Source organism: Macaca fascicularis, chromosome 19 (genome assembly GCF_037993035.2).
Source record: "Macaca fascicularis isolate 582-1 chromosome 19, T2T-MFA8v1.1".
Lineage (NCBI taxonomy): Eukaryota > Metazoa > Chordata > Mammalia > Primates > Cercopithecidae > Macaca > Macaca fascicularis.
The window spans coordinates 17,857,645-17,885,607 of record NC_088393.1 but is presented as its reverse complement, the minus strand read 5'-3'; the positions used below and the strand labels follow the sequence as shown (position 1 = coordinate 17,885,607).

At 52.8% G+C, this 27,963-nt stretch overlaps 1 protein-coding gene across 4 annotated transcripts; it reads right to left on the bottom strand.

The window, feature by feature from the left end:
* Positions 1–224: 224 nt before the first annotated feature.
* On the bottom strand, positions 225–27,683 carry NIBAN3 (niban apoptosis regulator 3). Of its 4 annotated transcripts, XM_015440239.4 has the most exons (15): positions 27,555–27,683; positions 24,079–24,209; positions 22,557–22,682; positions 21,232–21,346; positions 16,252–16,419; positions 14,452–14,567; positions 14,265–14,369; positions 13,928–14,090; positions 13,103–13,293; positions 10,532–10,690; positions 9,394–9,510; positions 9,188–9,295; positions 7,034–7,145; positions 3,673–3,756; positions 225–469 (listed from the first exon to the last, which is right to left on the bottom strand). In XM_015440239.4, exons 1-15 carry the CDS (start codon positions 27,607–27,609, stop codon positions 357–359), a joined length of 1,863 nt encoding a protein of 620 aa, XP_015295725.3. In that variant the 5' UTR covers positions 27,610–27,683; the 3' UTR covers positions 225–356. The 4 variants fall into 4 exon arrangements, with proteins under 4 accessions (XP_015295725.3, XP_005588449.3, XP_005588445.3 ...); XM_005588392.5 differs by having other exon boundaries at positions 13,928–14,369; XM_005588388.5 differs by having other exon boundaries at positions 9,394–9,477; positions 13,928–14,369.
* Between the last annotated feature and the right edge of the window lie 280 nt (positions 27,684–27,963).

The following is a 27,963-nucleotide window of genomic DNA, read 5'->3' as shown; positions in this document are numbered from 1 at the left end:
ACTAAAAATACAAAAATTAACTGGGCACACTGGTAGGCGCCCAAAATCCCAGCTACTCGAGAGGCTGAGGCAGGAGAATTGATTGAATCTGGGAGGCTGAGGTTGCAGTGAGCCAAGATCCTGCCACTGTACTCCATCCTGGACAACAGAGCAAGACTCCGTCTCAGAAAAAACAAAAAATTAAAATAAAGGCTTGGAGAAAATTCACAAATAAATGCTGCTGCTCGGAGTATAAAATGGCAGTTTTCTGGAGGTGCAGGGGTTACAAAAGCCTAAAGATGGCTCATCTGTTTTGGCCCAGAAATTCCACTTGTAGACATTTATCCAATAGAAACAAGATAGGTGTGGGTGAAGATTCAGCTCCGGAATGTTCCTTGAGAAGGCGGTGGGCAGAGTGGCTGGATCTGGGCACCAGAGCCCGGCTGCCTGGGACAAGTCCCTCCTTCCCGCTCAGCCTCAGTTTCCTCATCTGTATAATGGAAAATGAACAGACATCAAAAATCAGACATGTCAGATGCCTGGCATGTAATAAGTGCTTAAAAAATCAGAGTTAATAGAAATGTTGGCTGGGCGCAGTGGCTCATGCCTGTAATCCCAGCACTTTGGGAAGCCAAGCCAGGTGCCTGACCTCCCCATCACCTGAGGTCAGGAGTTCAAGACCAGGCTGGCCAACATGGTGAAACTTCATCTCTACTAAAAATACAAAAATTAGCTGGGCACGGTGGTGGGCGCCTGTAATCCCAGCTACTCGGGAGGCTGAGGCATGAGAATCACTTGAACCCGAGAGGTGGAGGTTGCAGTGAGCCAAGATCGTGCCATTGCACTCCAGCCCAGGTGACAAAAGCGAAATTCCATCTCAAAAAATAAAAATAAAAATAAAGAAATGTAGGCTGGGCGCAGTGGCTTACGCCTGTAATCCCAGCCCTTTGGGAAGCCGAGGCAGGCAGATCACCTGAGGTCAGGAGTTTGAAACCAGCCTGGCCAACATGGTGAAACTACTAAAAATACAAAAATTAGCCAGGCGTGGTGGTGGACGCCTGTAATCCCAGCTATTGGGGAGGCTGAGGCAGGAGAATCGCTTGAACCTACAAGGTGAAGGTTACAGTGAGCCAAGATGCTGCCACTGCACTCCAGCCTGGCGACAGAGCGAGACTCTGTCTTGAAAAAGAAAAAGAAGGCCGGGCGCGGTGGCTCAAGCCTGTAATCCCAGCACTTTGGGAGGCCGAGACAGGTGGATCACGAGGTCAGGAGATCCAGACCATCCTGGCGAACACCGTGAAACCCCGTCTCCACTAAAAAATACAAAAAACTAGCCGGGCGAGGTGGCGGGCGCCTGTAGTCCCAGCTACTCGGGAGGCTGAGGCAGGAGAATGGCGTAAACCTGGGAGGCGGAGCTTGCAGTGAGCTGAGATCCGGCCACTGCACTCCAGCCCGGGCTACAGAGCGAGACTCCGTCTCAAAAAAAAAAAAAAAAAGGCCGGGCGCGGTGGCTCACGCCTGTAATCCCAGCACTTTGGAAGGCCGAGACGGGCGGATCACGAGGTCAGGAGATCGAGACCATCCTGGCTAACACGGTGAAACCCCGTCTCTACTAAAAATGCAAAAAATTAGCCGGGCGAGGCGGCGGGCGCCTGTAGTCCCAGCTACTCGGGAGGCTGAGGCAGGAGAATGGCGTGAACCCGGGAGGCGGAGCTTGCAGTGAGCCGAGATCGCGCCACTGCACTCCAGCCCGGGCGACAGAGCGAGACTCCGTCTCAAAAAAAAAAAAAGAAAGAAAAAGAAAAAGAAATGTGTAAGCAGTCAAAAGATGAAAGGGTGAAGGATAGGAAGGAAGGTTCTCGGAAAAGGAGCTAAAAGCAGCTCCTAAACCTCCCGGACAAAGGTGAGGGGCACCAGGTGAGGCTACCCTGGTGGACAGCCCTCTGTTGAAGTGACAAACACATATACTTTAAATTCTGAGGTTTCCCATTGCGGGATTTGCCCACAGGAACCTGCACTTGCAAAAACAAAACAAAACCAAAACAAAACAAAAACAAGTATGTACAAGATTATCCCCTGCGGCACTGGCTGTTAGTATGGAAGACTAGAAACCAAATGCCCGTTGGTTCTGGTTAGATTCAGGAACCCATCTACAATCCCTCACATCCAATTGCAAATCCTTAAATATTCTGACACTCAGAAGTTTGTATTTGTTTGTTTTTTTGAGACAGGGTCTCTCTCTGTGGCCCAGGCTAGAGGGCAGTGGTGCCGTCATAGCTCAATGCCGCCTCCATCTCCAGGGCTCAAGCAATCCTCCCACCTTGGCCTCCTGAGTAGCTGGAACTACAGGTGCATTCCACTACACCCAACTAATTTTTAAAATATTTGTAGAGATGGGGTCTTGCTATGTTGTCCAGGCTGGTCTCAAACTCCTAGGCTCAAGCAATCCACCTATCCACCCACCTCCCAGAGTGCTGGGATTACGGGTATGAGCCACTGTGCCCGGCCTTAGAAGTCTTTCTAGGACTGGGCTGGGCACGGTGGCTCACGCCTGTAATCCCAGCACTTTGGGAGGCCGAGGTGGGTGGATCACTTCAGGTCAGGAGTTCAAGCCCAGCCTGGCTAACATGGTGAAACCCCATCTCTACTAAAAATACAAAAATTAGCCAGGCGTGGTGGCAAGTGCCTGTAATCCTAGCTACTCTGTAGGCTGAGGTGGGAGAATCACTGGAACCCCAAGGGGGAGGCTGCAGTGAGCTGAGATTGTGCCACTGCACTTCACCCTGGGAAACAGAGTGAGATTCTGTCTCACCAAAAAAAAAAAAAAAAAAAAAGTGTTTCTAGGACTGTTTAACTATTTATCCAAGTTAGTGTAAATATCAGTGAGTTTCTCTGTCCCAGATCAGCTAGGAAGTATATTAGTTAGCTATTGCTGCATAAAAAAATTGTCCCCCAAATTATGCCCATCTTACAAGTTCTTGCTGGTGGTAAACCTAAGGCTCCCATCACTACAATCTCCCTTTCCAAGTTGGCAACAGGAAGTAGCCATTGGGAGATGCCCCCTAAATCCTGGGATTAGATGGGATACAGAAGCTGGGTGTGGTGGCTCACATCTGTAATCCCAGCACTTTGGGAGGCTGAGGCAGTCAGATCACCTGAGGTCAGGAGTTTGAGACCAGCCTGGCCAAAATGGTGAAACCGCGTCTCTACTAAAAATACAAAAATTAGCCGGGCATGGTGGCATGTGCCTGTAGTCCCAGCTACTCTGGAGGCTGAGGCAGGAGATTCACTTGAACCTGGGAGGAGGAGGTTGCAGTGAGCTGAGATTATGCATTCCAGCCTGGGCGACAGAGCTAGACTCTGTCCCAAAAAAAAAAAAAAAAAAAAAAAGAGAGAGAGAGAGAGAGAAGAGAGATGGGACACAAATTCACCACAATCTCAGCTCCCAAGGGCTGAGCTCACATGCATGTCACAGCCTGGGTTTAGAGGGTTCCTCTGTAGCTCAGACACACTCCACAACTTCCCACTGCATTTGTTCACAAGCTTGGCCAGCCTGGCTGGTTAAGGAGATGAGGTATATTCTGTTCCATCCATGAACCCACATGCACAACAAACCCATACACCCCATGTGGGCCCCCACCTCCCACCCCCAGCCATCACTGGCATGTTTCAGAAGCCTGTGGAGTTCCCCACCTGCTCCCTCCTGTTCCCATGGGACCTCCAAGCAGCCGTCCAGAGTGCAGGATACATCATTGGCACCAAGGGTCTTTTTCAGTTCTGAAATGAGATGAACTCTTGGACATACTGGGGGAATCCCAGGCATCAAGGGGCTTCCGTGCATTTTCCCAGAGAGACTATGAATGTCTCAAGCAGAAATCCTAAACAGGTGGCTCACATAGACCCTCTCTTCAAGCCCACACCCATGGCAGACATTGCTAACCGATCCCTGCACCCTTCACCAAGCCTAGACACTGCCAGTCCCACCTCCCAACATGCTGCTCTAGGCAGACATCACAAATCAGTATCAGGATGGACCCACTTAAGGACACATAAAATCTCTAGGAAGAGAAACTCATTGAGGTCACCTGTTTCTGGATTTAATTCTGCAGTCAGAAAATAGGTTTCTTTTTCCTATTTAAAACTTCTACTATTTTAAGGAAGCTCTGTTTTTCTTGTTTGGATGCTCATAGACACATCCTCTCCCTCATTCCCTGGCTCCCAAGAACCCACCATCTATGGGGGTGTCTCCCAACTCTCTGACCTCATCTTTTTTTTTTTTTCGAGATGGAGTCTCGCTGTGTCGCGCAGGTTGGAGTTCAGTGGCGCAATCTCAGCTCACTGCAAGCTCCGCCTCCTGGGTTCATGCCATTCTCCTGCCTCAGCCTGCCGAGTAGCTGGGACTACAGGTGCCCTCCACCACGCCCAGCTAATTTTTTGTATTTTTAGTAGAGACGGAGTTTCACTGTGTTAGCCAGGATGGTCTTGATCTCCTAACCTCATAATCCGCCCACCTTGGCCTCCCAAAGTGCTGGGGTTACAGGCATGAGCCACCGCGCCTGGCTGATCTCACCTATTTAAATTTTTTTTTTTTTTTTTTTTTTTTGAGACAGAGTCTAGCTCTGTTGCCCAGGCTGGAGTGCAGTGGTGCGATGTTGGCTCACTGCAACCTCTGCCTCCCAGGTTCATGCAATTCTCCTGCCTCAGCCTCCCGAGTAGCTGGGACTACAGGCATGCGCCACCACACCCAGCTAATTTTTGTATTTATAGTAGAGACAGGGTCTCACCATGTTGGCCAAGCTGGTCTCAAACTCCTGACCTCCAGTGATCCACCTGCCTCGACCTCCCAAAGTGCTGGGATTATGGGCGTAAGCCACCGTGCCCAGCTGCTGACCTCACCTTCTATGTCTGTTCTTCTTCTTTCCTTCAAATGAGGGCTCTTTGAGATTCCTTTCTGTTCTCCACACACCTTCCCTGGCTTGTGGCCCCCTCACCTTCACTTAGTGACACCTGAAGCCCAACACCTCTGACACCTCCAGCTCCCACCTCCACCTCCCTCCTAGTCTCTGTCCCTTTGGCTGCTGCCCCTGCTCTGGCCTGTCGCTTGTTCCCAGAACCGGGGCCTCAGCCTCCTCCCTCACTTCCAGTCTGGCTTCTGTTGACCTCTGCTCACACACCCTCCATGGCTCCCCATTGCCTGCACAATAAATCTAAATTCCTCTGCCTGTCATTCAAAGCCCTGCACGTCTTCCAGAAGCCTCCAGCCTCCCACTCCGTGCCCTTGTGCTGGCTGCATGGATGCTGACATTCCCTGAATCCCCACTGCATCCCGTTCACCCCCCAATCAGTGCACACATCTCAGTGATCATGGGCATTAAGTAATTCATTAATGAACTCAGGAAGCAGGAGGGAGAAAGATGTTTTTGAAGCTCCTTCCCAGCTCAGGAGCTCCTAAGAGGCCAACTCCAATTCTGTAAACCTCTAGGGCCTCAATGCCAGCCCAGAGAAAAACAGGGAGTGGTTGTTAAATGAATAAATTTAAATGTCTATCCGTAGTTTGTTGGTTTTTTTTTTTTTTTTTTTTTTTTTTTTTGAGACGGAGTCTTGCTCTGCCGCCCAGGCTGGAGTGCAGTGGCCGGATCTCAGCTCACTGCAAGCTCCGCCTCCTGGGTTCACGCCATTCTCCTGCCTCAGCCTCCCGAGTAGCTGGGACTACAGGCGCCCGCCACCGCGCCCGGCTAGTTTTTTGTATTTTTTTAGTAGAGACGGGGTTTCACCGTGTTAGCCAGGATGGTCTCGATCTCCCGACCTCGTGATCCGCCCGTCTCGGCCTCCCAAAGTGCTGGGATTACAGGCTTGAGCCACCGCGCCCGGCCAGTTTGTTGGTTTTAAGATGGAGTCTCTCATGCTGGTAATCCCAGCACTTTGAGAGGCTGAGGCAGGCAGATCACGAGGTCAGGAGTTCGAAACCAGCCCAGCCAACATAGTGAAACCCTGTCTCTGCTAAAAATACAAAAATTAGCCAGGTGTGGTGGCATGCACCTGTAGTCCCAGCTACTCGGAGGCTGAGGCAGGAAAATGGCTTGAACCCAGGAGGTAGAGGTTGCAGTGAACCGAGACCACACCATTGCACTCCTGCTTGGGTGACAGAGTGAGACTCCGTCTCAAAAATAAAATAAAAAATAAAAGATGGAGTCTCGGCCAAGCGCAGTGGCTCACGCCTGTAATCCCAGCACTTTGGGAGGCTGAGGGGGGAGGATCACAAGGTCAGGAGTTTGAGACCAGCCTGACCAACATGGTGAAATCCCATCTCTACTAAAAATACAAAAATTAGCTGGGCGTGGTGGCATATGCCTGTAGTCCCAGCTACTCGGGAGGCTGAGGCAGGAGAATCGCTTGAACTCAGGCGTCAGAGGTTGCAGTGAGCCAAGATCATTCCACTGCACTCCAGCCTGGGCAACAGAGCGAGACTCTGTCTCAAAAAAAAAAAAAAAAAAAAAAAAAGACATAGTCTCGCTGTGTCGCCAGGCTGCAGTACAGTGGTGCAATCTTGGCTCATTGCAACCTCCACCTCCTGGGTTCAAGCGATTCTCTTGCCTTAGCCTCCCGAGCAACTGGGACTACAAGTGTGTGCCATCATGCCCGGCTAATTTTTTATATTTTTAGTAGAGATGGGGTTTCACCATATTGGGCAGGCTGGTCTCAAACTCCTGACCTCAAGTGATCTGCCCACCTCAGCCTCCCAAAGTGCTGGGATTACAGGTGTGAGCCGCCACACGCAGCCTGTATTGGTAGTTTTTGAACTCTGCCTCCTTCTTCTCATCCTGAGAACTCCTATACATCCCTCACAGCCCCAATCCAATGGCCCTTCCTTCAGAGAGTATCCATCCCTGCCCTTCTGAGCTCCTCTACCCTGGACCCCCTCTGGCCAAGTCCTGACTTAAGGTCAAATGGCAAGTAGTCACAGGAAGTGAGAGTCGATGGGGCCCTGGTGGGGCTCAGTACATACAGGCAGGGGACGCCAGACTCCTCTGAGCCACGGCAGGGCAGGACTCACCTCGGTCAATCCTCTGCAGCAAGCACCCCCGGATGACGTCCTCATAGATGCCCTCAGTGGTCAGAGCCTGGCTGCCCATGGCAAGGACATCCCCCTCGAACTCAGGCAGCTCCTGGAACCATGTTGGGTTAGGGGCTCGGCTGGAGAGGAGGGCCCCTCTAGAGGCCTACAACACAGGCTTCTGCCCTAGCCCTGGGCCCGATTAGCTGTGGGGTTGGGGGCAGGGGTTGGGCCTCAGTTTCCTTATCTTTATTTTTAATTTTTTTTTTTTTTTTTAAATAAACAGGCCGGGCGCGGTGGCTCACGCCTGTAATCCCAGCATTTTGGTTGGCTGAGGCGGGCAGATCATGAGGTCAAGAGTTCAAGACCAGCCTGACCAACATGGTGAAACCCCGTCTCTACTAAAAACACAAAAATTAACTAGGCGTGGTGGCGGGTGCCTGTAATCTCAGCTACTTGGGAGGCTGAGACCGGAGAATCGCTTGAACCTGGGAGGCGGAGGTTGCAGTGAGCCAAGATCACACCACTGCACTCCAGCCTGGATGACAGAGCAAGACTCTGTCGAAATGAAATGAAATGAAATGAAATGAAATGATTAGTCTCACTCTGTCACCCAGGCTGGAGTGCAGTGGCGCAGTCACAGCTCACTGCAGCCTCGACCTCCCAGGCTCAAGCGATCCTCCCACCTCAGCCTCCCAAGTAGCTGGGACTACAGGCGTGCACCACTACACCCGGCGAATTCTTGTATTTTTTGTAGAGATGGGGTCTCGCTATCCCAAAGTGCTGGTATTACAGGCATGTGCCACCACGCCTGGCCTCAGTTTCCTTATCGTTGAAATGGACTCAGTGGCCCATATTCTCTAGCATTGTGGAAAGGATTCATGGGATTAATTAGGCGCAGCAAATCACACCTCACAGGGAATAGTACGAGTGTCTCAACTGGGACTTCCCCAACTCCCAGCCACTTCCTCTAGAGGATTCTGTTTGTGCCCATGTCAGACACCCACCTGGTGCCCATGAGCCCTGTGTGCCCAGGTACCTAGGACTCCCCCTGACCTCCTTCCCACTCTCCCACTCACTGAGCTTCAGCCACACCCACCTTGTCACTGTTCCTCCAATACACCAGGCACGGTCAGGCCTCAGGGCCTTTGCACATGCTATGCCCTCTGCCTGGAATGCCCTTCCCAGGACATGGCCCGTGCCTTCATTTCACAGGGAGAGCCTTCCTAACCCTCTGGTAACTCCCTACCCAACCCTTATCCACACTCTCCATCTGCCTCCTCCCTCCACTGATGCCCATGTCACCTGGTGATATGTGATGTATGGGACCCATCCCAGCTCTTCCGTGGCAGACACAGGGTAATGAGCCCCGTCATAGATAAAGCAGAGGGCATCGTGGCAGCCCAGAAAAGCCACCTGACCCAGCTCCAGGGCTCAAGGTGTGGAAGTCCCGTTTTTTGAGACAGGCCCTTGCTCTGTTGCCCAGGCTGGAGTACAGTGGTGCGATCCTAGCTCACTGCAGCCTCAACTTCCTAGGCTCAATTGATCCTCCCACCTCTTGGCCTCCGGAGTAATTGGGACCACAGGCACATGCCACCAGGCCTGGCTAACTTCTGTATTTTTATAGAGATGGAATTTCACTGTGTTGTCCAGACTGATCTCCTGGCCTCAAGCAATCCCCCTACTTTGGCCTTCCAGAGTGCTGGGATTAAGGCGTGAGCCATGGCACCTGGTCAAATGGTCTCCAATGATCAAAGAGTATTCTTTTTTTTCTTTTTTCTTTTTTTTTTTTTTGACACAGAGTTTCACTCCGTCACCCAGGTTGGAGTGCAGTGGCATGATCTTGGCGCATTACAACCTCCCCGTCCCAGGTTCAAGTGATTTTCCTGCCTCAGCCTACTGAGTAGCTGGAATTACAGGTGCCCGCCATCACGCCCGGCTAATTTTTCGTATTTTTAGTAGAGACGGGGTTTCACTATGTTGGCCAGGCTAGTCTCGAACTCCTGACCTTGTGATCCGCCCTCCTTGGCCTCCCAAAGTGTTGGGATTACAGGCGTGAGCCACCGCGCCCGGCCTCAAAGAGAATTCTTGCCCACTTTACGTGGATGCATGGTGATGCTGTCAGACCCACCTGCACACTTCCCATTAACTCACCTTTTTGCAGGTTGGCTCGAGTTGGCTCAGCACAAAAGGTAAAAAGATGCAGAGACCCCAGCCTTGGATGAACCTCCTCTGCGCCAACCCGCTGTCCGATTCGAATTTCTGCACAACATACCCAGCGGCGCCTCTGTTCAGTGTTCAACCATCTGAGCACCCAGGCCCACTGCCACTCCGTGCCACCCCGTACCCACAGATCGCACCTTCAGCACGCGCCCCCTGACTCTCTCCAGCCTCTGGGCAGCCTGGTCACAGTTGAGGGCCATGGTCAGACACTGGTCAGCCAGCTGCAGGAAGGTGGCCACAGCGTCAGCTATGAGCTGTAGGAGGAGATGCCGTGATGACCCCAGAATCTGTGCTCCAGCCTCCTGGGCCCCACTCCAGCCCAGCTGACCCCTTCTCAGCATCCAGCCTGCCCCAACCAGCCACCTCTGTCCAACCTCCTCCTCCTTGTCCCAGGAAACACCTTTCCCCTCCTCTCAGGACCTGGGGATTGTCTAATCTGTGGGGGACTATGTGCAAAAGGGTAGAAAGCCCCCTCCCTCTGGGGGATGGTGCCAGGGTGCCTAGAATGGAGACCAGAGAGCCAGCCAGAGTTCAGCCTCCTCTGTTGAGCACTTTTGTGCAGTGCACAAACTGAACAACTGTGCCAGGTGGTACTAGATCATCTCACTCTCTGTCTTCTTCTGTCACCATGTCCAATAGCAGGTCCCACCTCAGACTTCAAAACACTTCTTGCTTCTCCCCACTGACATCCCCCATCCTGGTGCAGGCCTCCCCCCTGCCTCCTCTATTCCTGCCCCCAACAGCCTGTGCTCCCTACGGCAAGCAGAGCTTCCTAAACCTTAAATCCAGCCATGCCCTCCCCCTGCTCATATACCTGCTCTGGCTCCCCATTGCCCTCAGGAAAGAGCTCACCCCTTAGCCCCACACTCAAGGCACTGTGCCATCTGCCCATCCATCTCATCGGCCTATCTTCCCATTTCTGAAAAATTGCTCCACGTTCTCCAAATGCAGACAAGCGCTCTCAACACTATTCACTTGGGACTGGTGGCAGCCCCATTCCTCCCACTGCTGTCCCATGTTGGAAGTCCCCTCCTCCTGAAAGTCCTGTCAACCCCAGAGATGGATCAGAAACATCCTTGGCTCTCTCTGTAGTCCCGCCCCAGCTCTGTCCACCACATGTGGCTGCTGCCTGGTCACGGGCTCATGTCCCCATGAGACTGGCAGCCCCACCGAGTTGTCTCAATCACTGTGGTCTCTCTAGGACACATTTAGCGGGGGTTCAGTGGAGGCTGTCTTCACAGCCTGGCCTCCTCCCAGCCTCCTGCTCACCCTCACCTGCTGTGCAAGATCTTGGGCCCCAAACACGAGGCTCTGCATCCCCAGAAAGCCAAACGGTGCTGCCAGCTGCCCCAAGCGCCCGTGGCTCCGTTCGGCCTCACGGTAGCATGTCTGCATCAGTGCCAAGTCCCATGGCATCTCTCCAAATGAGTAAACCTGTGCTCCCGGAAGCAGTTTTGGGAGGAAAATGCCGTCAGCTGATTGCAAAGGGCCAAGGACCCCATAGCCGATTCACCAAAGGAGAAATACAAATGAAAACACATTCCACCTCAGTTGTCACCAAAGAAACTCATAATAAAGTAGCGGTGGGCCAGGCGTGGTGGCTCATACCTGTAATCCCATCACTTTGGGAGGCGAGGCAGGTGGATCACTTGAGGTCAGGAGTTCGATACTAGCCTGGCCAACATGGTGAAACCCCATCTCTACTAAAAATACAAAAATTAGCCAGGTGTGGTGGTGTACACCTGTACTCCCAGCTACTCAGGAGGCTGAGGCATGAGAATCGCTTGAACCTGGGAGGTTGCAGTGAGCCAAGATCACACCACTGCACTTCAGCCTGGGCGACAGAATAAGACTCTGTCTCTAAAATAAAATAAAATAAAATAAAGTAAAATAAGTTGCAGTGAGGCATGGTGTCATGGACATAAAATGATAAAACCTAAAAAGCTATAACAAGCGATGCTGGCACAATTGAGAGGAAATGAGCACATTTCCTGGCTCTGGATCTATGAATACCACCTCATGTTCTCTCTGTGCTGGGCCCTGGGGCTGCAGATATGGAATACTCTAACCCAGTCTCTGCTTACAAATTAGGGGAGACAGAGTATAGAAATCACCCACAGTGGCTGGGCGTGTAATCCCTGCATTTTGGGAGGCCGAGACGGGCGGATCACGAGGTCAGGAGATCAAGACCATCCTGGCTAACATGGTGAAACCCCGTCTCTACTAAAAAAAAAAAAAAAAAAATTAGCCAGGTGTGGCGGTGGACGCCTGTAGTCCCGGCTACTCAGGAGGCTGAGGCAGGAGAATGGCATTAACCCGGGAGGCGGAGCTTGCAGTGAGCTGAGATCCGGCCACTGCACTCCAGCCTGGGCGACAAAGCGAGATTCCGTCTCAAAAAAAAAAAAAAAAAGAAATCACCCACAGTTGTATGAAAGTGAGGCTGTGATAGGAGAAGCACAGGCTACTATAAGACATAGAGGGGACCAGGGACAGTTCTTGGAGAAAGTGATTAGGAAATGGAGGCTTAAGAATGAGTTGAAGGCTGCCTGGCACATAGTAGGTGCTACTGTATGTATGTATGTATTTCAGGTGCTACATGTATATCAGATGCACTGAAGTGACCTGCCTTGAACAGAATTCTCTGGGTTGTTGCCCTGCAGGGGAATGGGAGGAAGAGTTTGGGGGGATGACCTCAGACTGATTTTGCTAAATTGCCACTCTTCTCATCCAACTCCTTTCGCCTCATGTTTTAAACTGTGCTCCACGGCCAGTGTTGTGGCTCACACCTTAATCCCAGCACTTTGGGAGGCCAAGACAGGCAGATCGTTTGAGCCCAGGAGTTTGAGACCAGCCTGGGCAACAAAGCAAGACCCCCATCTCTACAAAAAAATTAAAAAATTAGCTGGGCATGGTGGCCGGGACCTGTATTTCCAGCTACTTGGGAGGCTAAGGTAAGAGAATCGATTGGCCCGGCGTGGTGGCTCAAGCCTGTAATCCCAGCACTTTGGGAGGCCGAGACGGGCGGATCACGAGGTCAGGAGATCGAAACCATCCTGGCTAACACGGTGAAACCCCGTCTCTATTAAGAAATACAAAAAACTAGCCGGGCGAGGTGGCGGGCGCCTGTAGTCCCAGCTACTCGGGAGGCTGAGGCCGGAGAATGGCGTGAACCCGGGAGGCGGAGCTTGCAGTGAGCTGAGATCCGGCCACTGCACTCCAGCCTGGGCGACAGAGCGAGACTCTGTCTCAAAAAAAAAAAAAAAAAAAAGAGAATCGATTAAGCCCAGGAGGTCAAGGCTAGAGTGAGCTAAGATTGTGCCACTGTTGGCTGGGCGTGGTGGCTCACGCCTGTAATCCCAGCACTTTGGGAGGCCGAGGCGGGCGGATCACAAGGTCAGGAGATCGAGACCACGGTGAAACCCTGTCTCTACTAAGAATACAAAAAATTAGCCTGGCACGGTGGCGGGCGCCTGTAGTCCCAGCTACTCGGGAGGCTGAGGTAGGAGAATGGCGGGAACCCGGGAGGCGGAGCTTGCAGTGAGCCGAGATCGCGCCACTGCACTCCAGCCAGGGGGACAGAGCGAGACTCCGCCTCAAAAAAAAAAAAAAAAAAAAAAAAAAGATTGTGCCACTGCACTCCAGCCAAGGTGATAGAGCGACACCCTGTCTCAAAAACAAAAAACAAACAACTGTGCTCCAGTGACCATAGCATGGCGATGGGTCCACAATAAGTAAAAAGCAGCCTAGAACAAATTCAGAGAAGATTTTCAACAGGAAAGACTCAAGAAAGACTCAAATTAACACATCACCCTCTGGCTCACTGAACCCCTACCCACGGGAGCTCACCTCCCTGCGCAGCCGCGTGCCCGAGGGGCTCTGGCGCAGGCGGCGGGACAGTCGGTCCATGCCTTGAGCCAGGAGGGTCCGCACCGCCTCGAGCGACGCTTCCACGGTGCGCAGCAGGGTCTGCACGACCCGGGGCAGCTGCGGGTCCACCTCCCGGCGCAGGCACGACTCGAGCGGTCCCCTGATATCCGCTGGAAGTGGAAGACACTGGTCTGGAGTCCCCTCCGCAAGGTGCCTCACAGATGGGGATGTGCAGGGGCCCTAGTTCAGTAGGGCGAGGGGGACGCGAGCAGGGACGCTGAGCGCCCTCTTCTACCCATTGTGATGATGAGAAAACAGCCTCGGAGGGGCGGGCCGAGTCAGGATTCCCACCTGGGTCTTTGTAGGGGCCACCTTGGCCCACCCTGCCCATGTATCAGCCTTTACCCCTGCCCCTCCTCCGCTGTTCTACTTCCCAGGCCAGCCCACTCGCTTTGGCCCGGCTTAGGGCCTCAACTCCTGCAGCCTCAGCCTCAAGGCCACGCCTATCCCCCGCTGAGGCCCCTCCCTTTTTGTATCCACGCAGCCCCCTCAGGACCTGGTGTCCTCGGGATAGACTCTAGGCCCCGCCCCCAGCGCCTCGCCCACAAAGACCACGCCCACTGTCTCGCCTAGGTCCCGCCCCTTCCCCCCCTTTCCCTTCCACATCCTATGCTTGGCCCAGCTCCTCTCTGACCACGCCCCTTATTTCACACAAGGCCTAGCCCATTATTCGCTTAGGTCACGCCCCTTTTTCCCCAGCATTGCCTCGCCCCTCCCAGCCCAGGTCCCGCCCCCGGGTCTCACTCCGCAGTCGCCCCGCCACACGCGCCCGCTGCCTCAGTAGCTGGTCCACGTCTGGGCGGATCGCCTTCTCCAGGGATGCAAGCAGCTCGTCCTTTTCCGGCTGGAAGGCGCGGAGCCCGGCGGAGGCCCCGGCCAGGACAGCTGCGTGAACGGCGTCTAGAAGCTGCCCAGACCGGTCGAGGGGACCCCACGCAGGACAGGAGTGCGGGACAGAGCCGAGACACGGGGCGGGGATGGGGGTCAGAGAGACCAGGAGAGAGTTTAGGCGACAGTCGTGGGAGGGGAACCCGAGCGCCCGGATCCCGCCCCCTGTCCCAGGTCCGGACGCAGGGCAAACCTCGGTCCAGGCCCAGGCACGGGCGCGGCCTGATCCCAGGAGGCCAGGAAGGGTCTGGGCTCGCAGCGCGGGAAGTTGCTCCCGCATCAGCACCGCGGTCAGCACCTGCGGGAGAGGGGGCCATGGGCGCCGCGTTCGGCCGGGAGGGGGCCTGGGGGTCCCCGGTGCGGCCTCGCGGGGCACTAACCTCGGCGTCTGAGCCTAGGGTCACGTCGTCGTCGCCAAAGTGGCCTTGGTGCTGCCGGTAGAGTCGGACGGCGTCCAGGAAGGCCCGGGCAGCAGGGGCCTGGCTTCGCTGCAGGACTGAGAGGGGCTGCTCCTCAGTGCCTGCTGGTAGCTCCCCTGCCTGGCTTCCCTGCCTGGCTCCCCATGGCCCGGGGAGGAAGCTCTCTGCCTGGCCAGGTCCCCAACACCCAAGTCTTACCCATCTCTGGAACTTTGCGTAGGCAGTGCCGTCCACAGGGAACACATTCCCCCAGGACCACCAACTTTATTCAACTTAGAAGGAATCCTCTACTGGCAGCCACAGTCCCTTGACCTGCAGTTCAGGCCATACATACTGCAGCCACTAGCTGCTCCTCTAGTTGCATCGTTTGTGAGGTCAACAACCTGCCCAACTGTGTGTGTCAGTCCTACATTTTTCTTTCTCTTTCCCTTCCTTTCTTCCTTCCTCTCTCTCTTTCTTGCTTTTCCTTCTCTTTCTTTTCTTTTTCCTTCCTTCATTTCTTTTTCTTTGTTTTCTTCTCTCTCTCTCTCTCTCTCAAATGGGGGGTCTCTCTGTTGCTCAGGCTGAAGTGCGGTAGCATGATCATAGCTCACTGCAGCCTCCAAGTCCGAGGCTCAAATGATCCTCTCACCTCAGCCTCCTGAGTAGCTGAGACTACAAGTGCATGCCACCATGCCCAGATAATTTTTGTATTTTTTGTAGAGATGGAGTTTTGCCATGTTGCCTAGGCTGGTCTTGAACTCTTGGTGTCAAGTTGGAAGTTGGGATTACAGGCGTGAGCCACTATGCCTGACCTATTCCCCGTCTTCACTTGGCTGGCCCTTCATCTTTTTTTTTTTTTTTTTTTTTTTGAGACAGAGTCTCGCTCTGTCACCCAGGCTGGAGTGCAGTGGCACAATCTCGGCTCACTACAAGCTCTCTGCCTCCTGGGTTCACACCATTCTCCTGCCTCAGCCTCCCGAGTAGCTGGGACTACAGGCACCTGCCAGCATGCCTGGCTAATTTTTTGTATTTTTAGTAGAGACGGAGTTTCACCATGTTAGCCAGGATGGTCTCGATCTCTTGACCTCGTGATACTCCCACCTCAGCCTCTCAAAGTACTGGGATTACAGGCATGAGCCACCGTGCCCGGCAGCTGGCCCCTCATCTTTTACAGACCCCAGCTTCCCCTCATCTGGAAAGCCTGCTCTAACCCCCATCCCCCAGGCTGAGCTCCCATAGAACCCTGTGTGTCTCTGTTAACAGCCCTAGTCACTCACAACTGCCTGGTGTTCCTTCCGGCTCCGCCAACAACCCATTTTCTTTTCTTTCTGTCTCTGTGTGTGTGTGTGTGTGTGTGTGTGTGTGTGTGTGTGTGTGTGATGGAGTTTTGCTCTTGTCGCCCAGGCTGAAGTGCAGTGGCGTGATCTTGGCTCACTGCAGTCTCCACTTCCCAGGTTCAAGTGATTCTCCTGCCTCAGCCTCCCAGGTGGCTGGGATTACAGGTGCCTTCCACCATGCCCAGCTAATTTTTGTATTTTTAGTAGAGACAGGATTCTGCCATGTTGTCCAGGCTTGTCTAGAACTCCTGACATCGGGTGATCTGCCTGCCTTGGCCTCCCAAAGTGCTAGAATTACAGGCATGAACCACCACACCTGGCCTAACAATCCATTTTCTGGGTAAGGAAAGTGAGGCCTGAAGAGGTCCCAAGCCAACAGAGGCTGAGCTGTCTGACCCCAGACCATTAGCCTCACAAATGTCTGACCCGTCCTGAGACCCACCTGTGCCCCGAAGCCGGATGCCACCCTGCAGGGCCAGCCTCCAGGCATGCTGTGCCTCCCTGGTGGCTGCAGAGAAGCAGAGGTGCCGGCGGAAGGGGTGCTGCAGGAACAGCGGGAAGCTCACAGGCACTTCCAAGAGGGAGTCAGGCTCTTCCTGAGTATGGTCTCCTGAAAACAAACAGGAGGTCGCATCTTCTAGATGTTCATTCACTAGGAGAAAATACCCCTGAAATGCATACAACTGTCCCTGGCATGGGCAGTTGCTTGATAAATAGGAGCTGCACCATGATACTTGCCCCCGTCCTTATTCCAACAGCACTGGGCGGGGCACAGTTTTCGGGGAATCAGGGTCACCTTCTTCCATTGTATTCCCAAGGCAGACATCACCAATCCATCCCAGCATTGTTTTCCAGCCTCAGCATTCTTTTTTTTTTTGAGACGGAGTCTCGCTCTGTCGCCCAGGCTGGAGTGCAGTGGCCGGATCTCAGCTCACTGCAAGCTCTGCCTCCTGGGTTGATGCCATTCTCCTGCCTCAGCCTCCCGAGTAGCTGGGACTACAGGTGCCCGCCACCTCGCCCGGCTAGTTTTTTGTATTTTTTAGTAGAGATGGGGTTTCACCGTGTTAGCCAGGATGGTCTCGATCTCCTGACCTCGTGATCCACCCGTCTCGGCCTCCCAAAGTGCTGGGATTACAGGCTTTAGCCACCGCGCCTGGCCTGAGCCCAGCTTTAAGTGGGGTTTTGGAGTCAGTCAGGCCCGAGTTCCAACCTGACCAAACCACTTTCATTTTCTTTCTTTCTTTTTTTTAACAAAAGGGACAGGGTCTCACTATGTCACCCAGACTCGTCTAGAACTCCTGAGCTCAAGCGATCTGCCCGCCTCAGCCTCCCAAAGTGCTGGGATTACAGGTGTGAGCCACTGTGCCCAGCCTCGCCAAGCTACTTTCTAGCTCTACGACTAGGGCACACGTTTCCATGAGCTGTGATTTTCCTGCCCAAATGGGGTTAACAGTAATACCGATGACCTAGAATTATTGATGAGACAAAATAAGTGAATTCAGCTTTGGTTAATTTATTTGGGGGCCAGCTGCGGTGGCTCATTCCTGTAATCCCAGCACCTTGGGAGGCCGAAGTGGGAGGATCCCTTGGGCCCGGGAGTTCCAAACCAGCCTGCACAGGTATTTTTTATTAAAAACATAAATAAATGAAAAGAAATATTTAGGGTCTCCTAAGTCTCCAATGTTTTGTTCCACTTTCCAGGATGATATACACAGACTGTGATAAAACCCAACAATCCAGGCCGGGTGAGGTGGCTCCTGCCTGTAATCCCAGCACTTTGGGAGTCTGAGGCAGGTGGATCACTTGAGGTCAGGAGTTCGAGACCAGCCTAGCCAACGTGGTAAAACCCTGTCTCTACTAAAACACAAGAATTAGCAGGGTATGGTGGTGGGTGCCTATAGTCTCAGCTACTCAGGAGGCTGAGGCAGGAGAATCACTTGAGCCTGGGAGGGGGAGGTTGCAGTGAGCAGAGATCACACCCTGCACTCCAGCCTGGGTGACAGGGCAAGACTCTGTCTCAAAAAAAAGGAAGAAAAAAAAACAAAAAGAAGAAGAAGAAGAAAAGAAAAGAAAAAATCAATAATCCAGAAGGTAGAAGCTTCTGGTCATCTCAGCCTTCGAGCCTCAGCCCCCAGAGACGATAATGACTGTTAATAGCTTAGGAGACATTTCTCCAGATTCTAAAATCTGCACAAGGCAGGAGCTCGAGACCATCCTGGCTAACACGGTGAAACCCCGTCTCTACTAAAAAAAATATAAAAAATTAGCCGGGCGTGGTGGCGGGCACCTGTAGTCCCAGCTACTCGGGAGGCTGAGGCAGGAGAATGGCGTGAACCCGGGAGGCAGAGCTTGCGGTGAGCCGAGATCATGCCACTGCACTCCAGCCTGGGCGACAGAGCGAGACTCCATCTCAAAAATAAAATAAAATAAAAATAAAAATAAAAATAAATAAATAAATAAATAAAATCTGCACGAAACTGAGTGAGGTGCATATCTGTGACAAGATGGGTTTTTCTGCCTTGGAACTGGCCACTTCGCTCCTTGATACACCTGGGACACTTTCAGTGGCTAAGTTTTGCTTTCTTTTATTTATTGTTTTTAAATTTTAATTTATTTTCATTTTAGAGATGGAGTCTCCCTCTGTCACCCAGGCTGCAGTGCAGTGGTGTGATCATAGCTCACGGTGGCCTCAAACTCCTAGGCTCAAGTGATCCTCCCACTTTGGCCTCTCAAAGTGCTGGGATTGCAAGTGTGAGCCACCTGGCTTTTTTTTTTTTTTTTTTTTTTTTTTTTTGACAGAGTCTTGCTCTGTCTCCCATGCTGGAGTGCAGTGGTGCGATCTTGGCTCACTATAACCTCTGCCTCCCAGGTTCAAGCAATCCTCCTGTCTTAGACACCCGAGTAGCTGGGATTATAGGCGTGCACCACCACGCTCGGCTAATTTTTGTATTTTTAGTAGAGACGGGGTTTTGCCCTGTTGGCCAGGCTGGGACCTCAGGTGATCCGCCCGCCTTGGCCTCCCAAAGTATTGGGATTACAGGCATGAGCCACCACACCCGGGCATTTATTTATTTATTTATTTATTTATTTATTTATTTATTGTTTAAATAGAGACAGGGCCTGGCTTTGTTGCCCAGGCTGCTGGAGTTAGTGGTGTGATCATAGCTCACAGTAGCCCCTAACTCCTGGGCTCAAGTGGTCTTCCCACCTCTGCCTTCTGAATAGCTGGGACTACAGGCACGTGCCACCACACCTAGCTAATTTTATTTTTTAAAATGTTTGTGGAGATGGGGGGGGGTCTCACTACGTTACCCAGGCTGATCTAGAACTCCTGGCCTCAGGGGATCCTCCTGTCTCCGCCTCCCAAGTACCTGGGACTACAGGCACCTGCCACCGCAGCCAGTTCACTGTTCATTACCAAGGGCCAGGCCATAATTTATTTAATCAACCCTCAAGAGATGGGTATTTGGGCAGATTCTGATGTTTTGAGCAGCATCAACATCTCAGCAGACTACATCTTTGTGTCCTTTGACAGCAAGATAGCTTTTTTTTTTTTTTTTTTTTTTTTTTTTTTGAGACGGAGTCTTGCTCTGTAGCCCAGGCTGGAGTGCAGTGGCCGGATCTCAGCTCACTGCAAGCTCCGCCTCCCGGGTCCACGCCATTCTCCTGCCTCAGCCCCCCGAGCAGCCGGGACTACAGGCGCCCGCCACCTCGGCCGGCTAGATTTTTGTATTTTTTAGTAGAGACGGGGTTTCACCGTGCTAGCCAGGATGGTCTCGATCTCCTGACCTCGTGATCCGCCCGTCTCGGCCTCCCAAAGTGCTGGGATTACAGGCTTGAGCCACCGCGCCCGGCCGCAAGATAGCTTTTAGGTGAAGCAGAGGGTGCAATTCTAGCTCTGCCCTTGACTGACTGTGTGACAATCCTCAGCCTCAATGTCCTTATCTGTGAAATGGGGTAGTTAGTGATGGGGTTCACCTGCTGGGCAGACATTATGAGATAGTGCAAGCCCAGTGCTGAGTACTTGCCAGGCACATGCCTGGAATTATTCCTTCTCTAATCCCTCCTTTCCCCTCCCCTCACCTCCCTTCCCCTCCCCTCCCCTCCCTTCCTCTCCCTTCCCCTCCCTTCCCCTCCCCTCCCCTTCCTTTCCTTTCCTTTCATTTTTTTGAGACAGAGTCTCACTTTGTCTCCCAGGCTGGAGTGCAGTGGTACGATCTGGACTCACTGCAACCTCTGCCTCCTAGGTTCAAGCGATTCTCCTGCCTCAGCCTCCTGAGTAGCTGGGCTTACAGTCTCACGCCACCATACCTGGCTACCTTTTGTATTTTTAGTAGAGACAGGGTTTCACCATGTTGGTCAGGCTGGCCTCATGAGGTCTCCTCGTGACCTCAAGTGATCCACCTTCCTTGGTCCCCCAAAGTGCTCAGATTACAGGTGCATGTCATTACACTGGCTACTTTTTGTATTTTTAGTAGAGATGAGGTTTCACCATGTTGGCCAGGCTAGTCTTAAACTCCTGACCTCAAGTGATTCACCTGCCTCAGCCTCCCAAAGTGGTGGGATTACAGGCATGAGCCACTGTGCCCAGCCTATTGTTTTTAATTGTTTTTTTTTTTTTTTTTGAGACGGAGTCTCGCTTTGTTGCCCAGGCTGGAGTGCAGTGGTGCGATCTCAGCTCACTGCAAGCTCCGCCTCCCAGCTTCACGCCATTCTCCTGCCTCAGCCTCCTGAGTAGCTAGGACTACAGGTGCCCGCCACCACACCCGGCTAAGTTTTTGTATTTTTAGTAGAGACAGGGTTTCACCGTGTTAGCCAGGATGGTCTCGATCCCCTGACCTCGTGATCCGCCCACCTCAGCCTCCCAAAGTGCTGGGATTACAGGCGTAAGCCACTGCGCCTGGCCGTTTTTAATTGTTTTTGTTATTGTTTTTGGAAGTGGGGTTTCACTCTATTGCCCAGGCTGGAGTGCAGTGGGACAATCTCGGCTCACTGCCACCTCCACTTCCCAGGCTTAAGCGATCCTCCCACCTCCGCCTCCCGAGTAGCTGGGACTACAGGCATGAGACACTGCACCCATCCCAGATTTGGCTGTTTTTATCATTTGCTATTTCGATTCTGGTCCCATGACCTAACTCTCCCTCTCACCCTTGCAAGAGTGTTTGTTTGTTTGTTTTCCAAAGCGGGGATGCTCACCCAGGGCAACGCTGACCCCCAGGAGACATTTGGCAATGCTGGAGACATTGGTGGTTGTCACACCCAGGGTGGGGGCTGCTGCTGGCATGGAGTGGGGTGGAAGCCGGGGATGCTGCTTAACGCCCTGCTGTACACGGGACACCCCCACCGCAGAGAATGATCTGGCCCCACATGTTAATGATCCTGGGGCGGAGAAACCTGTTCCTGGGAACCCCGGGACTCTTACCCAAGGAGTCCGGGCAGAGAGCGTCTAAAAGGCGGAGATATTCTCGCTGGGAAGTCAGGAGTGTGTATCCCGTCAGGGCTGTGGAGCCAAGGGGGTGACCCCCATTTTCATATTCCTACAAAAGGCACCCAGAGAACCAACATGGGACAGGTCTGAACGGTGGCTTCTGTGTCCCAACTGTACTATCAAGGGAAGATTTCAGATGAGCTGAAAAATCCTCTGCCCCTCCCCACTCCTCCCTCCCTCTCCTTTCCTCCATTCCTCCCTGTCTTTTTTTTGTTTTTGAGATAGAGTCTCGCTCTGCCGCCCAGGCTGGAGTGCAGTGGCATGATCTCAGCTCACTGCAACCTCCGCCTCCCGGGTTCAAGCGATTCTCCTGCCTCAGCCTCCCGAGTAGCTGGGATTACAGGCACCCATCACCACACCAGGCTAATTTTTGTATTTTTAATTGAGACGGGGTTTGGCCACATTGGCCAAGCTGGTCTTGAACTCTTGACCTCAGGTGATCCACCCCGCCTCGGCCTCCCAAAGTTTTGGGATTACAGGCATGCGCCACTGTGCCCGGCCCTAGGTTTTGTATTTTTAGTAAAGATGGAGTTTCACCATGTTGGCCAGGCTGATCTTGAACTCCTGGACTGAAGGGATCCATTCACCTCAGCCTCCCAAAGGGCTGTTATTACAGGCATAAGCCACCAGGCCAGCTCTCCCTCCCTTTTTTTCCCTCCTCTCTCCATCCATCCTCCCTCTGTCCCCATAACTTCCTCCCTTCCTCCCTCCTTCCCTTCCTTCCTTCTGTTCCTGCCCTCTCTCTCCCTCCTTCCCTTTCCCCTTTCCCTTTTCCCTCCCTTCCTCCCTCAGTCCCTGAGCTCCCAGCACCCACTGACTCCCCACGTGCCGGGCCAGTCCCAAGTGCTGTCTGAAGACCCTCTTGTTGAACCCTCAAAGCCCTACGTGGTGTGAAACATCATCATCCCATTTCACAGAAGTGAAAACTGAGTTTCAGAAAGGTAGTGATCGTTCCAAGCTCCCCAGCCAGAAAACAGAGCGGTCAGAGGCATGACTTGCAAAGGCTCCAAGAGGTTGAAACCACAGCTCTGATACTACGATCCTATCCCTGGCCTGGGTGTCAGTTTACCTACGCAGCACAGCAGGGGATGGGACGAGATGGTTGCCTATGACAGGCCAGACACATAGCGGCCCAAGATTCATCCTGGGTGATTGATAGAGGTGTGGCTATGCTGAGAGATGGACCCCACAAACCTCGAGGCTGGTGGGAGTGGGAAGGAGGGGCCCAGAAGCAGAAAGACCACGTGCCAGTCACGCACCTCCTTGTGGCTGAACCACTCCAGGCGGCCGTCCCCACGCAGGACACAGAAGATCGGCTGCCACCGGGGTGGGTGGCCCCGAAGCTGGGTCAGGGGTCCTCGGTGCTCACGGACTTGGGGCAGCTTCTGCAGGAGGAGGGACCAGTGGGTGTCAGGGGGCTGTGGGTTGATGTCCCTGTGGCCCGACCACCCAGACAGCTCCCGTTATATCCAGGGGTGATGCTCAGGTCCCGTGATGCCACAGAATGGACAGGGAGAGTCCCAGGCGGGAAGGGACTCTCTGTCCACAGCTCCTGGAGTCCCCCGCCCTAGGTGGGCACAGCTGGGAGGTGGGGCGTTCCAGAGAGGCAAAAAATCTCAGCCTGGATTGGAGCATGGGACCAAGCCTTAGTAATAAGCATGGATCCCAGGTTCAAATCACACCTCTGCAGTGTGACCTCGGGCAGGCCATTTGGCCTCTCTGTGCCTTAGTTTCCTCATCGGTCAAAGACCCGTCTACCAAGAGGGTGAACACTGAGTGAGTTGTGTGGGGCACGCAACTTCATGGCTCCGGAGACGTCTGGAGGCCAGGTGCAGTGGCTCACGCTTGTAATCCCAGCACTTTGGGAGGCTGAGGTGGGGAGATCACTTGAGTTCAGGAGTTTGAGACCAGCCTGGTCAACATGGTGAAACCCCATCTCTACTAAAAATACAAAAATTACCCAGGCATGGTGGCGGGCGCCTGTGGTCCCAGCTACTCGGGAGGCTGAGGCACGAGAATCGCTTGAACCTGGGAGGCGGAGGTGGCAATGAGCTAAGATGGCTAAGATGGCCACTGCACTCCAGCCTGGGCAACAAAGCAAAACTCAATCTAAAAAAAAAAGTTACTCCATTCCACATCATGATATGCTAATTTGTTTGGAGTCTTCTATCTCCCATCAGATTGTGAACCCCAGAGGTTACGGCAAGATCTATCCTTGTCACTGGACAAGGGCTGTGTGTCCTCATGCCCAGCCCATGATGTGGCATGAATTACACGCTCAGTGAATTTGTGTGTGTGTGTGTGTGTGTGTGTGTGTGTGTGTGTGTGTGTGTTTTGACAGAGTCTAGCTCTGTCACCCAGGCTGGAGTGCAGTGGTGCAATCTGGGCTCACCGCAACCTCCACCTCCCAGGTTCAAACGATTCTCCTGCCTCAGCCTCCCGAGTAGCTGGGACTACAGGTGCGCACCACAGGGTCTGGCTAATTTTTTTTTTTTTTTTGTATTTTTAGTAGAGATGGAGTTTTGGGGTTTCACCATGTTGGCCAGGCTGGTCTTGAACCCCTGACCTCTGGTGATCCGCCTGCCTCAGCCTCCCAAAGTGCTGAAATCACAGACGTGAGCCACCTTGCCTGGCTTCTCAGTGAATGTTTATTCAAACAATGAATATTTAAAGTCACCCTATGGCAACGGCAAAGGTCTGAGGTTGGAAGCATGGCCTAGGGAGGGCTTCTCCAGGACCCTCTCCCCACACTCAAACGTCCTCCGCCCCTCCAACACCCACTTTGCTGCGTAGCAACTGGCTTCCAGCCGGCTCCTGAGGGCCCAGCTCTCGGGAGATCTGCCGCAGGATAGACGCTGCCAGCTGCCCGCGGTAGCAGGGCAGGAAGTTCCTCATCAGGGTGTCCACCTGACCTGCAGGGACAAGGAGACAGTGAACCCAGCAAATTGAATCTGCCCAGGAGACCTGCTTGGGGAGGGCAAAACAGACAGGGAAGCCACCTGGGGGCTCCTACAGTCATCCTGAGCTGCCGGACAAGTTGTCACCAAATTCCATTCACCCTTCACCCTCCGTGCCTCTTTCCATCCATCTGGCTGGATGAGGGAGCTTCTTTATTTTTATTTTATTTTATTTTATTTTTGAGATGGAGTCTTACTCTGTTTCCAGGCTGGAGTGCAGTGGCACGATCTCGGCTCACTGCAACCTCTGCCTCCCAGGTTCAAGCAATTCTCCTGCCTCAGCCTCCCGAGTAGCTGCGACTACAGGCGCCCGCCACCACGCCTGGCTAATTTTTGTATTTTTAATAGAGATGGTTTTGTTGTTGTTGTTGTTTTGATACAGTCTCACTCTGTTGTCAGGCTGGAGTGCAGAGGTACTATCACAGCTCACTGCAACCTCCACTTCCTGGGCTCAGGTGATTCTCCCATCTCAGCCTCCCAAGTAGCTGGGACTACAGAGACTACAGGTGCCCACCACCACGCCTGACTAATTTTTCTATTTTTAGTAGAGATGAGGTTTCACCATGTGCTCAGGCTGGTCTTGAACTCCTGGGCTCCTTTGCTTATCTTGTCGTTTTTTGTTTTGTTTTGTTTTTTGTTTTTTTTTTTTTTTGGAGACAGGGTCTCTGTTCCCCAGGCTGGAGTGCAGTGGTGCAATCTCAGCTCGCTGCAGCCTTGACCTCCTGGGCTCAAGTGATCCTCCCACCTCAGCCCTACTCCAGTAGCTGGGATCTTGCGCACGTGCCACCATGCCCGGCTAATTTTTTTTTTTTTTTTAATTTTTGTAGAGACAAGGTCTTGCTGTGTTATCCAGGCTGGTCTCAAACTCCTGGCCTCAAGCGATCCTCCCACCTTGGATTCTCAAAGTGCTGGGAATACAGGTTGAGCCACACCTTCACTGAGAGCTCATGTACCATGTAAGCATATGGTTTGCTGAGCTTTGACACAATCACACATCCGTGAGACCCTCACCACAATCAAGACAATGAGCGGATCCATCACACCCAAAAGTGGCCCCATATGCTTTACCCGGGGAGCTTTTCAAAAGCTTTTAAAGCTCCAAAGCACACAAGGGGACTTTCTGTGAGTGATGGAGGTGTCCTGTATCCTGATCTATCTAGGAAGTAGTCACATGGGTGACTAGCTCTTTGAGCTGTTGCCCTAAGGCGTGTACACTTGACTGTACATAAAACATACTTCCATTCTGCTGCCCGGAATGTGGACCCAATGGCTGGAGCTCCAGCGGCCATTCTGTGCCATGAGGCTCTTGAACACAGGAATCCACACATGGCAGAGCCATGAGATGGAAGGACTTCAGGTGTCTTTTACTAGCCTGCCTGCCTCCACACCTCTCAGTTTGAGGAAAAAGAAAAAAAAAAGTCCTTATCTTGTTTAAGCCACTATTGGGGAAAAAAAAATTCCCAGTGCTACATAGAGTAACTCTTTGAATCCTTACAATGCCCCCATGAGCTAGGTATTGTTGCTATCTCCATTTTACATATAAGAGAATGAAGCCCAGGGAGGTGCAGTCACTTACCAAAGGGCACACAGCAAATGAGGGAATGACCAGGGTGTGAATGTGAATTGTTTCTTTGCAAGATACATCACTGGCCTTAGCACATGCTGTTTCTCCTGTCCAAAATGTTCTTCTAGTATCTCCTTCCTACCAACGCCATCACATCCCTCCAGCCCCGACTTGACCATTGTCTTCTCGGCGGGCAGTCACCCACCTCTGCTCTTCTCCACACTCGAGGAACATGTGAGCTCTCTCCCATCATTCTCACCACACATTTTGGGTCATGACTTGACCCAAAACCAAAAAAGCACTGTTCCAAGCTGCTGCATAGAATGTAGACCCAATGGTTGGAGCTCCAGCAGCTGTTCTGTGCCATGAGGTCACCTTGGGCACAGAAGCCCCACATAGCAGAGCCATGAGATGGAAGGTGTTTAGGCCATGAGCCTGCAAGGGTAAGGACAATACCAACCCCACAATGTCCCCAGCGCCCAGCACAGGTGGTCACCCCGCATATGAGGACAGAGGGACCTGAATGGCACTGAATCTGGCACTGGCCTCTCTTAGTCTCAAATTGGGAACTGAGCCTCCATCCCCAGGGTCCTGCTGAGGGGCCTGCTGGTCCCTGCCCATTCAGGAAGACATCCCTTAGGGCCTGGCTGGGTCTGGGACACCCTCCACTTGGCCCCATGCCTCCCACTTGAACTGCTGCCCTAAATCAGGTCACCGGATTTACCAAATAAAAATAGAAGACACAGGCTGGGCACAGTGGCTCACACCTGTAATCCCAGCACTTTGGAAGGCTGAGGCGAGCAGATCACCTGAGGTCAGGAGTTCAAGACCAACCTGGCCAACATGGTGAAACCCCATCTCTACTAAAAATACAAAAATTAGTCAGGCGTGGTGGCACATGCTTGTAATACCAGCTACCTGGGAGGCTGAAGCAGGAGAATCGCTTGAATCCTAGAGGTGGAGGTTGTAGTGAGCCAAGATTGCACCACTGCACTCTAGCCTGGGCAACAGAGGGAGACTCCATCTCAAAAAAAAAAAAAAAAAAAAAAAAGATAAAGGGGTAATCGGTTTTCAGCATAAGTGTGCACGATGCAAAATTTGGGATATACTTATACTAAAAATAAGATGCAGGCCAGGCACAGTGACTCTCACCTGTAATCCCAGCATTTTGGGAGGTTGATATGGGAGGATCGCTTGAGCTCAGGAGTTCAAGACCAACCTGGGCAACATAGTGAGACCCTGTTTCTACAAAAACAAAAATAAAAAAATTAGCCAGATGTGGTGGTGCACGCCTGTGGTCCCAGCTATTCGGGCTGAAGTGAGAGGATCACTCAAGCCCACAAGTTCAAAAGCAAACCGGGCAACATAGGGACACTCTGTCTCTATTAAAAAATAATAGTAATAAAAAAATAAAATAATTAGCTGGGCATGGTGGTGCACGCCTGTGGTCCCAGCTACTTGGGAGGTGGAGGTGGGAGAATCACTTGAGCCCAGGAGGACAAGGTTGAAGTGAGCCATGATCATACCACTGCACTCCAGCTCAGGCAACAGACAAGATCCTGCCTCAACAATAACAAAAGATTCACTATGAGAAATTTACATTAAGAAGGCATCCTGTGTGTTTGACAGTCCTAGGTCTGAACTCCAACCCCATCTGCTGCATGGAGCATGTGGACCCAATGGCTGGAGCCCCCGCTCACCCAGACTCCCACCCCGTCCCCACCCCGGCTGCTCACCCCTTAGGTGCTGCTGCTGCTGCTTGTCCAGAGGGCTCGAGGGTCGCCCGCCCATGCTGCTGCCGTCTCCTGGTGCTTCCCTTCCCCTCCCTATGACCACCGCCTGCGTTCCTTGGTTCAGGGGCACCTGGGTGGCGGGTGAGAGGCTTGGACGCAGTGGGTTCAGAGGCCCCACCCCGGCCCCACCCCATGCTGCACCTGCGTCCTCCCCACTCCCTTGGGGCCAAGTTGCCCAGAGCCAGTGGTTTCTGTAGAGGCTGCGGGGACAGTCCCGGGGGTAGGTTGTGGGGTGTGGGAGAAAGAAAATCATAGCTCATCTTGGAGGAGGGCGGCAGGGCAGACATCTGGCAGGACCGGCCAGCAGTCACCGTGTATAGGGGCTGGAACAGGGAGATGGGCAGGGATGGGG

Excerpts from the sequence above, each read along its gene's own strand:
- NIBAN3 (XM_005588392.5), bottom strand. The coding sequence starts at position 27,609 with ATGGGCGGGCGACCCTCGAGCCCTCTGGACAAGCAGCAGCAGCAGCAC. Across the intron at positions 22,683-24,078 it reads GCCAGTTGCTACGCAGCAAA|AAGCTGCCCCAAGTCCGTGA; the intron begins GTGGGTGTTGGA and ends CTCCTCCTGCAG. Across the intron at positions 13,294-13,927 it reads TGTGGCGGGGCGACTGCGGA|CGGATATCAGGGGACCGCTC; the intron begins GTGAGACCCGGG and ends TTCCACTTCCAG.